General features: G+C 51.4%; 1 protein-coding gene across 4 annotated transcripts in view; it reads right to left on the reverse strand.

The window, feature by feature from the left end:
• MYH11 (myosin heavy chain 11) overlaps window positions 1-12,967 on the reverse strand; it is a 117,419-nt gene that overhangs the window by 49,088 nt on the left and 55,364 nt on the right. For 2 of the 4 annotated variants that reach the window (XM_055339710.1, XM_055339712.1), the window contains exons 5-9: window positions 11,088-11,190; window positions 9,479-9,499; window positions 6,969-7,061; window positions 5,677-5,740; window positions 1,992-2,090 (exon numbers count right to left, since the gene is read on the reverse strand). In XM_055339710.1, coding sequence (XP_055195685.1) covers window positions 1,992-2,090; window positions 5,677-5,740; window positions 6,969-7,061; window positions 9,479-9,499; window positions 11,088-11,190 — 380 coding nt within the window. The remainder of the gene's footprint in view (window positions 1-1,991; window positions 2,091-5,676; window positions 5,741-6,968; window positions 7,062-9,478; window positions 9,500-11,087; window positions 11,191-12,967) is intronic. The other 2 variants (XM_055339711.1, XM_055339713.1) reach the window with 1 other exon arrangement.

Consider the following 12,967-nt stretch of genomic DNA (forward strand, 5'->3'; position numbering starts at 1 on the left):
GTAGTTAGCCTTATCCTTGCCCAATTTCTGAGAGACTAGGGACACAGCACAAAACTGGAGCCCAGATTACCAAACAAGCAAACAGTTGACCTCGGTGCCAAAGACAAGGAGAGACATACACATTTCTCCCTGGGCCACCTCATAATGTCCTGCACTATAGCTGATAATTTACCTAATTTCCAGCGTACAACATCTGTTCAGCATGTACCCCCCTTTTAGTCAAAATTGTGCCCCCTGGGACTCTATTATATGCTCCAGATCACCAAGCATCAGGGTTAAACAATGAATGAGGTTCGCCTCCCTAGTGGTGAAACATTGCAACACACCTCATCACAGCAGAGGCACCAGCACACACATCCCTTCCGTAGGGTTTCTTCAGCAAAATAACTAACCCTGGGTTCCCAAAAGTGATGAGAAGCAAAGTTTGCGTTGCTATCATAAAATTTTAGTCTTAAAATCATCACTATATTGACTGGTATGTTCTTTTTTTTTTCCAGCTATGTGATCTGTATTTTCTTCTAAGAGTTAGCATGCTCAGAACACATAATTTCCTACTGGAACCTGGTATACAGTAGGTTGCACTTACAGGGAAAAATATTTTCCCTACCGGTGACAGATGTTAACTATACTCATGGTGGTGATCACTTCACAATATATATAAATGTAGAATCATTATGTTGTATACCTGAAACTGCTATATGTTAGTTATACCTCAAGATAAATATTTTTCCCTAGGGTGCCTGGGTGGCTCAGTTAAGTATCTGAAGCTTGATTTCATTTTTTAAGATATTTATTAATTTATTCATGAGAGACACACAATGAGAGAGAGAGAGAGAGAGAGAGAGAGAGAGATGCAGAGACACAGGCAGAGGGAGAAGCAGGCCCCATGCAGGGAGCCCGACGTGGGACTCAATCCCGGGTCTCCAGGATCGCACCCTGGGCTGCAGGCAGCTCTAAACTGCTGCGCCATCAGGGCTGCCCTGAAGCTTGATTTCAGCTCAGGTCATGATCTCAGGGTTGTGAGACTGAGCCCCATGTCGGGCTCTGCACTCAGCGGGGAGTCCTCTTAGTATTCTCTCTCTCCGGGATCCCTGGGTGGCGCAGCGGTTTGGCGCCTGCCTTTGGCCCAGGGCGCGATCCTGGAGACCCAGGCTCCCGGTGCATGGAGCCTGCTTCTCCCTCTGCCTGTGTCTCTGCCTCTCTCTCTCTCTCTCTCTCTCTGTGACTATCATAAATAAATAAAAATTAAAAAAAAAAGGATTCTCTCTCTCCTTCTTCCTCTGCTCCTCCCCCACTCGTGTGTGTGTCTAAATAAAATCCTTTTTAAAAATATTTTCTTTTTTTAAAAAATATTTTCCCCTACAACAGAGGTAAGCAACTATAGCATACTGCCTACTTTGCAAATAAAGTTTTATTGTAATTTAGCTATGTGCACTTGCTATATATATTGCCTATGGCTGCCTTTGCTTTACAACAGCAGAACTGAGTAGTTGTGACAAAGTGCCCTCACCTGCACCTAAAAGATGTATTACCTAGTCCTTTACAGATGGCTTGTTGGCCCCTGCCCCATAAAGGCCACTTAAGGTTGATTTCAACACGGATAATGAAAAGTGCTTGGTTTCCCTTCCAGACGCCTTATGAAATTGCATCTTACATACTTCCAAGTTTTGTAAACTGGCAAATACTGCAATTGTCTCTCTCCCTTCTTGGAAGGCAGATTGTATCTAATTGGACTTGATTAGTTAATTAACCAACATCTGATTAGACTGGCTGCTATGTCCCATAGCAGGTGCTCGGTAAATGTGGCCTGAACCAAAGCCACAGTCACTGAAAGGAGATGAGGACTCATACACCTGCCACCCAAAGATAATTATTCCCCTGGCAGCACGTGAAGCTCTGATTTAATAGCCAATCTATTAACTCTGGATCATGATAAGTGGGAGAGCTGGACCCCACCCCCCTCCAGTGATGTGTCATCGCAAGTCACTTACTTTTCATCTTGTCCTTGGCTCCGGCAATCAGGTAGTAAAAGATGTGGAATGTTCTCTCGTCTCTGGCTTGGCGAATCGCCCGGGACTTCTCCAGCAGATCTGGTTTGCGGGGGGGAGTTAAGAATTCTGGGGATACCACAGGTGTTCCCCTTGCCAGAACCTACCCTTCCTCCCCAATCCCTGCCTCACCAATTGCAGGGCGGGACATCTCATTTGAGCCTCACAAACTATCCTAGGAAGTAAATGCAAATATTATTTGTATTTTCAACATAGAGAAACAGAGGCTCAGGGAAAGAAGTCATTGTCCAAGAGCACACAGCTAGGAAGTGGTAAGCAATGTCTGTGGTGGCCAAAAACACCCTGGGGTTCGGCTTGCCTCGGGAAGGAGAATGGGAACACAGCCCTAATTCGCCTAAGGGGAGAGCCCATTCTGCTGTGGTGCAGCGTGGAGACCAGGGGGTCGCGGATTGCGGGGGATGGCACACGGGTGGCTGGGCTGTTGCACCAGGTGGATTTCTTCACCCCCAAGTGCAATGTTGTAGGACATCGGGGCAGGCCCACCTGTGCTCTGCAAAGGTGGCAGTCTTGCCTTCCTGGAGACCTAAAACAGCTAACAGTTGCCTCAGCTGCCCCAACCCACTTCCAACTGCGCATCCTTAGAAGCCTTGTTAAAATTCAGGGGCCAACCCATTGCTGGAGCTCTGAGTCTGCAGGTCTGGGGCAGGGCCTGAGGCCTGCATTTCTAACAAGCTCCTGGGTGACACAGGTGCTGCTGGCCAGGCTACGCACTTTGCCGGCCACTGATCTAAAGGGCAGAAGCTGAGGCCAGAGGGAGGGCTTTCTGTCCGGGACTTGCCACAAACATAGGAAATGAACAGCTGAGAAGTGTGAGTGGGGGCCGGAGAACAAGCTATAAAGCAGACTCTTCCCTGGGCTGGGGGAGGGCTGGCCATGCAGCTCCAAGATCGTGGGGCTCTCAGCACATAGAGGACAACCCTGGTCTCAGAGAGGCTGGGCTGGTTGGTGGCCGGGGGCCTGCTTCCCCCAGAACACACAGGAAGCTGTTCCCTTACACCTAAAGAACCAGGATTCCACTGGCCCACCAGCACCCATGTCCTGGCATCAGCATCCCAGTGGCAGCTCAGGGCACGGCTGGGTCCTCTACAGACACCGCATCCCCACCTCTCAGAGTAGGGCCAGAAGTAAATGAGATACTATGTCCTGAGGGCCCAGGCTGGCACCCAATGCACAGTGACCCCTGCGTAAGGTTAACGATCATAAAAATGTCACAACCCTTGGGCCAGAAGAGTTTCAGAATTTGCTAGACTTTGGACAGACCACTGTGGATATATGAGTATCATAGGACACTTTTTAAAAAAGATGTATTTATTTATTTATTCACGAGAGACACAGATTGAGAGGCAGAGACACAGGCAGAGGGAGGAGCAGGCTCCCTATGGGGAGCCTGATTCGGGACTTGATCCCAGGACCCCAGGATCATGACCTGAGCCAAAGGCAGATGCTCAACCACTGAGCCACCCAGGTGCCCCCATATGACACTCTCGATGGCTCCGAGGGACCCACCGATACAGCAAAAGGTGTTACGGCTCTCCTAAGGGGAATAGAGAGAGAGACACTACAAATTGCCTCTTGTGGGCTCAGTCGCTTTTACCACCAGCTGAGTTTTGGTTTTCAGAAGTTTCTGGATTTTAGAATCTGTGGGCCTGTATTGTAAGAGGCTTTGAAAGGAAACACTGCCCTGCATGGACTGACACGACAGAGCAGGGGGGAAGACACAATCTGATCCGGGGATTGGGGGGTTCAGGGAAGAAATGCTCGTCCCCCTGTGGCTTCAGCCAATTTTAACACAGTCACCCAGAGCCTGGTTCTCACGTGTGAATTTAAGGCACTAGCATTTGCTGTGGGCGCTTCTCTAGATGAATACTGACATTTTGCACCGTATGAATACTGATTTTCCAGGGAACAGAGTTTGGGTGGATTAAAATAGAAAATGACAAAAGTTGGGGGTGCCTGGGAGGCTCACTCTGTAGAGTAGCCGACCCTTGATTTCAGCTCAGGTGGTGATCTCAGAGTCGGGAGATCGAGCCCCGTGTGGGGCTCCGTGCTCGGCAGGGAGTCTGCTGGAGAGTCTCCCCCTCCCTCTCCTGCCTCTGCCTCTCCCTGCCTACCCGCATGTGCTCTCTCTCTCTCTTAAAAAGAAAAAAAAAAGGGGGGGGATCCCTGGGTGGCTCAGCGGTTTAGTGTCTTCAGCCCAGGGCATCATCCTGGAGTCCCAGGATTGAGTCCCACATCAGGCTCCTTGCAGGGAGCCTGCTTCTCCCTCTGCCTCTGTCTCTGCCTCTCACTGTGTGTGTCTCATGAATAAATAAAATCTTTAAAAAAATGAGAGAAATTAATGGTGGTGTAACAGCCACAGATGCTCGCTGTGGGCCATGCCCTGGGCCGAGGGCCATGCTCATGATTTCACTGAACCACAGTTTAACGGCAGCTTCACAAGTAGGGGCTGTTATCACCCCCATTTCACAGGTGGCAAAAGTGAGGCTCGGAGAGGCCAGGTGACTTGCCCCAGACCCCACAGCTAACACGGCAGAGCTGAGAATGAACTGAGACCCGAAGCACCCCCAAGTCCTCCCTCACCCAAGGCACCGAGATGCACTAGAACATTCCCTGGGATCTCATGAGTACTGAGCATGTGCTCCACAAGCGACTATAAAAATACAACGTTCTTGAGCCTGAGAGGCATCTGTTGTGCTTCTAAGTTGGTTGATCCCTGAACCACAGACTGGTCCCCGAGTCCAGAAATTTCTAAGTGGCTCCACTTTGCCATCCAGAGTCTCAAAAAGGCAGTGCTATAGGTCCTCTGCAGCACCGCTGTTCCTCTGGGCAAGTCCTGCCTCTACTAATTTCTTATCTCTGGGCTGGAAACTGGTTACAGACCAGCTCCCTAAGCAGGACAAGGGGGCCATGGCTCTGAAAGGATAAAGTGAAGGGGCAGCTGGGTGGCTCAGCGGTTGAGCATCTGCCTTCAGCTCAGGTTGTGATCCCGGGGTCCCAGGATCGAGTCCCACATCGGGCTCCCTGCATGGAGCCTGCTTCTCCCTCTGCCTGTGTCTCTGCCTCTCTCTGTGTCTCTCATGAATAAATAAAAATGGGATCTTGAAAGAAAGAAAGAAAGAAAGAAAGAAAGAAAGAAAGAAAGAAAGAAAGAAAGAAAGAAAGAAAAAAGGAAAGAAAGAGAAGATCACATAAGAGCCGATACTCAGCCAGCCTTATCCTGTCCCTGGCGCGGTCCCAATTGCTTTTTATGTGAATTAATTCACTTTATTCTCACAGCAGCTCTGTGAGGCAGGTACTGTTATCACCCCCATGAGTGATAACAGATGAGGCACAGAGACGTTGAGTAACTGGCACAAGGTCACCCAGCTAAGGAGAGGTCAACCCAGAATCACACACAGGCTGCGTGGGGTTCACATTTGCGTGAACACCACGTGGAATGCCTGCTGTCGAGGGATAACAACTCCAGGGCAGATTTGTTCTGGAAGGAACCCAAGAGCCTGGGGGAGAGAGGGGGGCAGCTCTTGCACCTTCCCAGGGCCTCTCGGGCTCGGGGCAGGAGGTGGGTTACGGGTCAGGTGCCATGTGACCTGGGCTCAGCAAAGGATACACGTCTCAATGTTGGCTCCCACGATGTAGCCGGTGACGTCGAAGTTGATGCGGATGAATTTGCCCTGCCAACAGGAAAACATAGTTCCTGGGGGGCTCCCCAGCCTCAGCTCCCCCAAATCAATTTCATTTGGCTCTTTCAATGCCCCTCAGCTGGTCATGGTTATCCCCATTTTATTATTATTTTATTTTGGGGGTTATCCCCATTTTAAAGATGGGCAAAGAGAGGCTGAGAGAGGCAATGTGACCTGCCCAATGGGACAGTGCTCTTAAGAGGTAGAGTCACAGTAAGGAGGAGGTAAGTTTTGTGGCTGGAGGACTCCCTCCCTGCCCCCTGCCCAGATGCATGCTGGCCCCACCACGATCCACCAGCCTCCAGTTAATCCAGCTGGGAATCAAACCTCCTCTTTGGGTGAGCCATGTCTTCATGTCATTAACCACCCACTTTTGGGGTTCTCCTGCCCCCCCTGGGGCTCAAGGGGGAGAGGGAGCCCCTTGGAGTCTGCAGAAGCATGGGTGGGAAGGTGGCACCTCCTGCCCCATTGACTTTCAGCTCCCCAACTAGACCACAAGCCTCATGAAGGCTGGAACCACTTCTGAATTGTCTGCTACAACCCTGTGAGCCTGGCTCAGCGTCTGGTCTACAGCAAGTGCTTAACAAAAACCAACAGAGCAAACAAAAAAGCAAGAAGATGGTGCATGTAACCGTGTACAAATGATTATACACAGCAGGTGCCTACTAAACACTTGCTGAAGGATGTATGTGCCTCGTACCTAGTGGGGGCTCAATTCGTGTTTTGCTGATTAAATGAATGAGTATTAAGTGTCTAGCACCTACTAGGTGCTCAGTAAATATTTACTAAATAAACATCAAGGGGCGCGTGGGTGGGTCAGCGGTTGAGTGTCTGCCTTCAGCTCAAGGTGTGATCCCAGAGTCCCGGGATCGGGTCCCGCACAGGGCTCCCTGCACGGAGCCTGCTTCTCCCTCTGCCTGTGTCTCTGCCTCTCTCTGTGTCTCATGAAAAAATAAATAAAATCATTTTTTTAAAAAAAGAATAAACGTCAAAAGCCTCACAGGTGCCTAGTATCCAGCAGATGCTCAGTGAATACCTGTGGAGTGAATGAGTGAATGAATGAAGGGATGCGTGGCAGGAGCCCTTGCAGCGTGGTAAGGTCACAACAGGACTGAAGACGCAGAGCCATACACTGCTGGGACATGCACCCCCGCATCCTGCCTCGGACTCTCCCCCCTTCTCTGGCGGGAGAGGACACTGCAGGGGTTTTGCTACTTACGAATCGTGAGGAGTTGTCGTTCTTGACCGTCTTGGCATTGCCAAAAGCCTCCAGAATCGGGTTTGCTTGTAGAAGCTGCTTTTCCAGCTCACCCTGGAAATTATTCACGTCTAGTTAGTGGAGAAAGTAGCCCAGGCGCTCAGGGTCCTGCGGTGGACGGAGGCCGTCCCCGAACTTGGCCCCTTCCCTGCAGCTTCTCTCCTATCCTGTCTCCTGCCCGGTCGACACTCCAAAGCTAGTGGCCAGGTCTGCCCAAGGATTTCAGAAGACAAGCAACTGGCCGGGCTGTCTCACAGCTGGGACCTCTGTTCCCTAGGAAGGGCACTTTCTGACCAGGGCTTGCTCATCTGTGCAGCGTTACTTCACTCAGAACCACTGCACGTTCTTTCCCCGGGCCTCCGTCCACCAGGAGGGCAACACAGGGAGCTGTCCCTAAAGGGACAAGACGGGAAGCTGCTACTTATTTCTACATTCGTTTCCTCACGCGCCCTGCTCCTCTGCCAAGATGAAAGGAAGATGTCACCTTCGTGAAAGTCCCGGGCACAAAGTTGAGGATGTCATCTACACAGTAATGAACTGCGCTCCTTGGAGCTGTGCAGTGCACAACCTGCCCCGCTGTCCGTGGCAGTCCTGCTGCTGCGCACGTTTAACCGGCAGCTGTCTTCAAGCTGACCTCTACGTTCCTTCTCCTGAGGGGTTTAGTGTGATTTTTTTTTTTTTTTAAGTTGCAAGTTTCCTCTTCTCGGGCCTAGTTTTCTGAAGTCTTTTATGGAAGACCAATAAGGAATGCACAAAACCCACCGGGAATCGTCTTAACCGAACTGCAGAACAAAGCCTCAAAGCAGGTCGCCTGAGCTCCATTCATCAGGTTAAATGCAGCGGAGGCTGTCCACAGCCCACCGGCCCCCTCCGAGGGGGCTCCTGTGCACAGATGCGGTCACGTGATTAATCGTGGCAGAAAAGGGCCAACGAGGTAAGTCATGCCAGGAAAGCGATGAGCTGCTTTTGCCTAGCCCGGAAACATGGCAGTTGCAGACCGGCCCAGTGGCCTCCCCATCCAAGCCCTTCCTCCAGGCTCCCCCTGGGACCCGAGGGTTTCCTCTTGTCCCCTTGTCCCCTCTGCCAAGCTCCCTGCCCCTGTCCTCAGGCCAGTAGGACTGGGCTTAAAAAAAAAAAAAATAAAGCTGGGAAGGTTCTAGAGGGGAGGAGGAGCGCTCAGCTCACTGCCTGGGCCTCCATCCACTAGGAGGGCATCACGGGTAGCTGTCCCGGAAGGGACAAAACAGGAAGCTGCTACTTATTTCTGCATTTATTCCTTCATACGCCCTCAAAGATGAAATAAAGGTGTCACCTACATGAAAATCTAGGGCACGAGTAAAATTCCCATAACTGGGATCCGTGGGAATCTGCAAGGAGGGCAAAGGGCTAAAGGGATTACTACTGTCAACACAAACTTGGGGTCACCGTGTGCCCCCCAAAAAGGTTCCCTGTCTAGAATGGGAATTCTGGCTGACGGGGCCAAAAAAAAAAAAAAAAGATCCTTCTCGGGAGAGCTTTAAACATGGACATCTGGTCCCAACTGCTCATTGTATGGATGATGAGAACCGTGGCCCAGAGAAGTTAAGTGACTTGGCCAGGGTCACACAGGAGCAGATCCCAAATAAGAATCCTGACTCTCCTTCTGATCCATCCAGGACATTGCCTCCCAGCGTCTAACTAAGACGGAGTGAGTGTGACCCCAGCCCTGGATGCTAGGACCTCTGAGGATCTCTTGCAGAATGGGACCCATATGCCAGCCCCCCCACCCCCAAGCTCTGCGTTAGAGAGGAGTTCATGTCTGCAGAGGTCCAGGCAGGGGACCCTGTCGTGTGCCGCATAGCTGGGGCCTTACCGTGCCACCAAAGCTAGTACATCGCAAACTCCAAGTCTCCTGTGTCCGGAGCCTTGGGTCAAGCAACCGGCATGCAAAGACAGACACGCACTGCACACACATGCATGAGGACACACCGGTGTGCGGGGGCCAGGGCTCGGGGGAGAAATTCAGGGATGACGGCAGGGAGGAGGGGGAGGGAGGCATGCCACAGCAGTGCCATTAACCGACTGTCAATCAAGCCAGGGAAGCTTCAGGGCCAGACAGTCCTAAAACGCTCAACCAGATGGAACAGACGTTTCTAGGGCAGTCCAGTTCGGGGGGGTCCTGGTGGAGGATGCATTGGAGGGAAAGGGTGGGGGGTTCATTCTGAACCAGGGACATCCGTTCCAGGCTGGAGGCCCCCCTGGGGCATTCTGGTGGGGGCCCTGCGGCGGGCGAATGTACCCAACACCACACGCTGGTGTCGGACCCCCACCGGACGGTCCTTTGGTGAGCTTGTCGGTTTGGACTGTGACACTCGGGGGCCCCGCCCCTTCTACCATCAGCTATGGGACTCAGTGGGTGCAACAGGAGCATGCAGATCTAAATACACTCCGTGCCTCCCGTACACACCAGGAAAACACTCCCAGTTACTCACGTAGGCAAGAGCTGGGCCTTGCTGTAGTTGAACAATATGGTATAAAACAAATATCAGTGTCATTCCAATCACGTGCACATCAGGGGCAGGAAAATGAGGATTTCAATACCCCGAGCCCCCACCCACCACCCACCCTGACCCCAGACAGCCTGGATTCCCCAGAGTAACCGGAGAGGCAGCAACTTTTCTTTGATTCAGTTTCCTTTCCATTCCGACTCGTTCCTTTTAAGAATTTCCCAGAGATGCAGACATCTCAAAAGGTTTTGTGATGGCGGGGGAGGCGGGGGGGGGGGCAATAACAGATTAAAATGTGACCAACAAGATGCTGTCTGAGACAGGTTTGCAGACGTGGAGGAGAAAAGTGTCTGGCACATCGTAGGCACAGGGGAGAGATCGGTCATTATTAAGTGTTCTCATCTCTTAGGTTTACGGTTACAGGGAAAGACGACGCAGCGAAAAGCCGCGTTTCACTGCCACGCAAACTTAACCGCAGGATGGTGTGTTCCAACACGTTGTGCCAGAGACGGCTTGGAAATGCTGGATTTCCTGCATCTGTGGCAGGGAGGAGGGCTCCCCCAGCCACGAGCAGTGCCCGCCCCAGACCTCCGAGAGCCTCCAGACGGGCCGTCTCTGTGACAGCTCCCGCGATGGCAGGAGCCATGACACCCGAAGCCGTCTCCAGGCCACCAATCTGCCGTCGCCCCAGCCCCAAACCTTCAGACAGAGGCGCCAGCAAGTCCTTCAAGCAGCCCCACTGCATGTCCCCTCCTCGGGGACAGATGAGGCCAGGCCAAGACAGAGGAGGACAAAGAGGGGGATGGACCCAAGATGGGATGATGCTAGAAACTTGCTCTTCTTTTCCTTTGAAGCCCCCCAACTGCATCACTGTGGGTTTATCTGAATGGTCATTTGTCAGCGATCTCTCTTCCCCACCCATCTAGAAGCCCGGGTGAACAGAATGACAGCATTGCTTGGATGCAGGGCTGGACCCCATCCTATGATGCCCAGCCCACAGTGGATGTCCAGTCAAGTGCACTGGACCAAAGCCCAGAGCCGAGTGACACTGATATTCCCAGCCCTTGGGGTCTCAGTCAAAGGAGCACACGGAGGAGCGACAGGTGTGTCTCGGTCCTACAGAGTTTACATTTACAGTGGTGGTTCCCAGCCAGGGGCAATTGGGTACCCCCAGAGAACCCCTGGTGATGCTCGTAGATGTTTCTGGTTGTCACAGCTTGGTGGAGGGGCTTGCTACCAGCATCTTGTGGGAAGAGGCCAGGATGCTGCTCAAAGTCCTACAGTGCATGAGGCAGCTCCCCAACCCCCACAAAACTATCTGGTCCCAAATGACAATGACACCACTAGCGGGAAGCCCTGATGTGAAGCAAGACTCCTCACTGTGGTAGGAGAGGCCTCATCCCATGTCATGAGGCGGGACCGCTCAGGATGATGATCCTGGCCAAGACGAGGGATGGGCCAGACCCCTAGGGCCCACCCAGTTAGACCCCTCTTGTGAGTTGCGGGGCAAGGGACCTGTTAAATACGGGCCTTCTCAATGGAACCCAGAGACCCGGGCCCCGTGGCTCGGCCACTGAGCAGGGGCCACACTCACCGTGATGCTCGTGTCCTTCTTGCCCTTGTGGGAGGAGGCCACCACGGCCAGGTACTGGATGACTTTCTTGGTGTTTTCTGTTTTCCCGGCTCCAGACTCCCCTCTGAAAGACACGAGAACAGTGAGCCCCTGGAAATAACCCTACCCTCGTTCTACAGCTTGGGGCCATTCGCCAGGTCGGGCAGGTGAGGCTCCCACAGGAGGGGAGGTGACTTGCCCATGGTCAGGCCGCTGGCACACAGCTGTGCCACACCGAAAACACTAGCCACCACCTCAGTGTACTCCTCCCGAGAGGATGCAGGAGAGGACTCGGAGGAACAGAGTCAAAGAGGAAAACAGAGTTTGCCCTACCAAGGTCCAAACTTAGGTTTATTTGCAATCATCGATTTTTTGTTTAAAATACTTAATTATCTTTAGAGCATTTTCTAGGTTTACATTGGGCAGAATGTACTCTCAGTTCTCATATCCCCCTGTCCCTTCCTGTATGGCCACCCCTACTACCAACACCCCCCAGGAGAGGGGTACCTTGTTCTAATCAATGAACAGACCTATCATCACCCAAAGTCCAGCGTTGACACTAGGTGTCACTTTTGGCACTGGACGTTCTATGGGTTTGGACACACGTGTGATGATGCGAGTCCATCACTATAGTGCCACACGGAATAGTTTCTCTGCAAATCATCTACTTTTAAGACATCACTAGCTTTGTTTACAGATAGAAAGATCAGGGCACCTGGGTGGCTCAGCAGTTGAGTGTCTGCCTTTGGCTCAGGACGTGATTCCATGGTCCCAGGATCCAGTCCCACATAGGGCTCCCCACAAGGAGCCTGCTTCTCCCTCTGCCTGTGTCTCTGCCTCTCTCTCTGTGTCTCTCATGAATAAATAAATAAAATTAAAAAATAAAAAGATCAGGCAAAGGGCAGCCTTCCAGGAAGGAAATAGATATGTCTCAGAGTGCCAGACCCAAAGGCAAAAGTTTTAGAAGCTTCCCTTACAGATTATCCTACCAGCCATTGGGCAGATAGAAGTCCCTTCATCCTCTGCAGAAGCCCACTCTGATTGTAAGGTGGTTAGCTAACGATCTGAGTCAAGAATCAAAGGATAAACCTGGCTGAGGTAATTTAGGCTAAAGTGTAAATGACTGATATGTTTAGGTGACATTAGCTATCTTTTCAAAAGAGCACTCCCAGAATATGGCAGTTTTTTGTTTGTTTGTTTGTTTTTTTAAAATCAAATGGCCTCCTTGAACCACCTGCCTCTCTTGGCCACAAAGATCATCATGGTGGGATTGTGTCACCCGAGGGCTCCAGATACCAACTCTGTTTTGTTAAGATTTTACGTATTTATTAAGGAGAGACACACAGACAGAGGCAGAGACATAGGCAGAGGGAGAAGCAGGCTCCCTGCAGGAATCCCGAAGCGGGACTTGATCCTAGGACTCCAGGATCACACCCTGAGCCAAAGGTAGGCGCTCAACCGCTGAGCCACCCAGGTGTCCCCAGATATGGACTCTGACTTCCACTCTTCCAGATAAATTGGAAGGACAGGGCCTCCGCCAAAACCCTTCTCATCCTCCCTTCTCATCCTCCTCTCCCAGTTTTCTTCTTTTGTTTGCCTTTATTTGCCTAGATGCTCACATTTTCTGAGCTCACTGAATATACTGAAACACAAGAGATACTTTTTTTTTTTTTTTTTTTAAGTCTGGAAAAAAATGTGTCTACGGCGAGGTCAGCTCAGGGCTCTCCACGCTGAACCAGTGCCACAGCACTAGTGCGGTCCTTGTTCTTTTTCCTAATTAGGAAAGAAAGAAATTAATTTGCCCTGCCAAGCGCCCGTTAACAACTTTGCTCATGGCTAAAAAAGAAAGAAAGAAACACGTG

This window comes from Nyctereutes procyonoides, unplaced genomic scaffold (assembly GCF_905146905.1).
Source record: "Nyctereutes procyonoides isolate TBG_1078 unplaced genomic scaffold, NYPRO_anot_genome, whole genome shotgun sequence".
Lineage (NCBI taxonomy): Eukaryota > Metazoa > Chordata > Mammalia > Carnivora > Canidae > Nyctereutes > Nyctereutes procyonoides.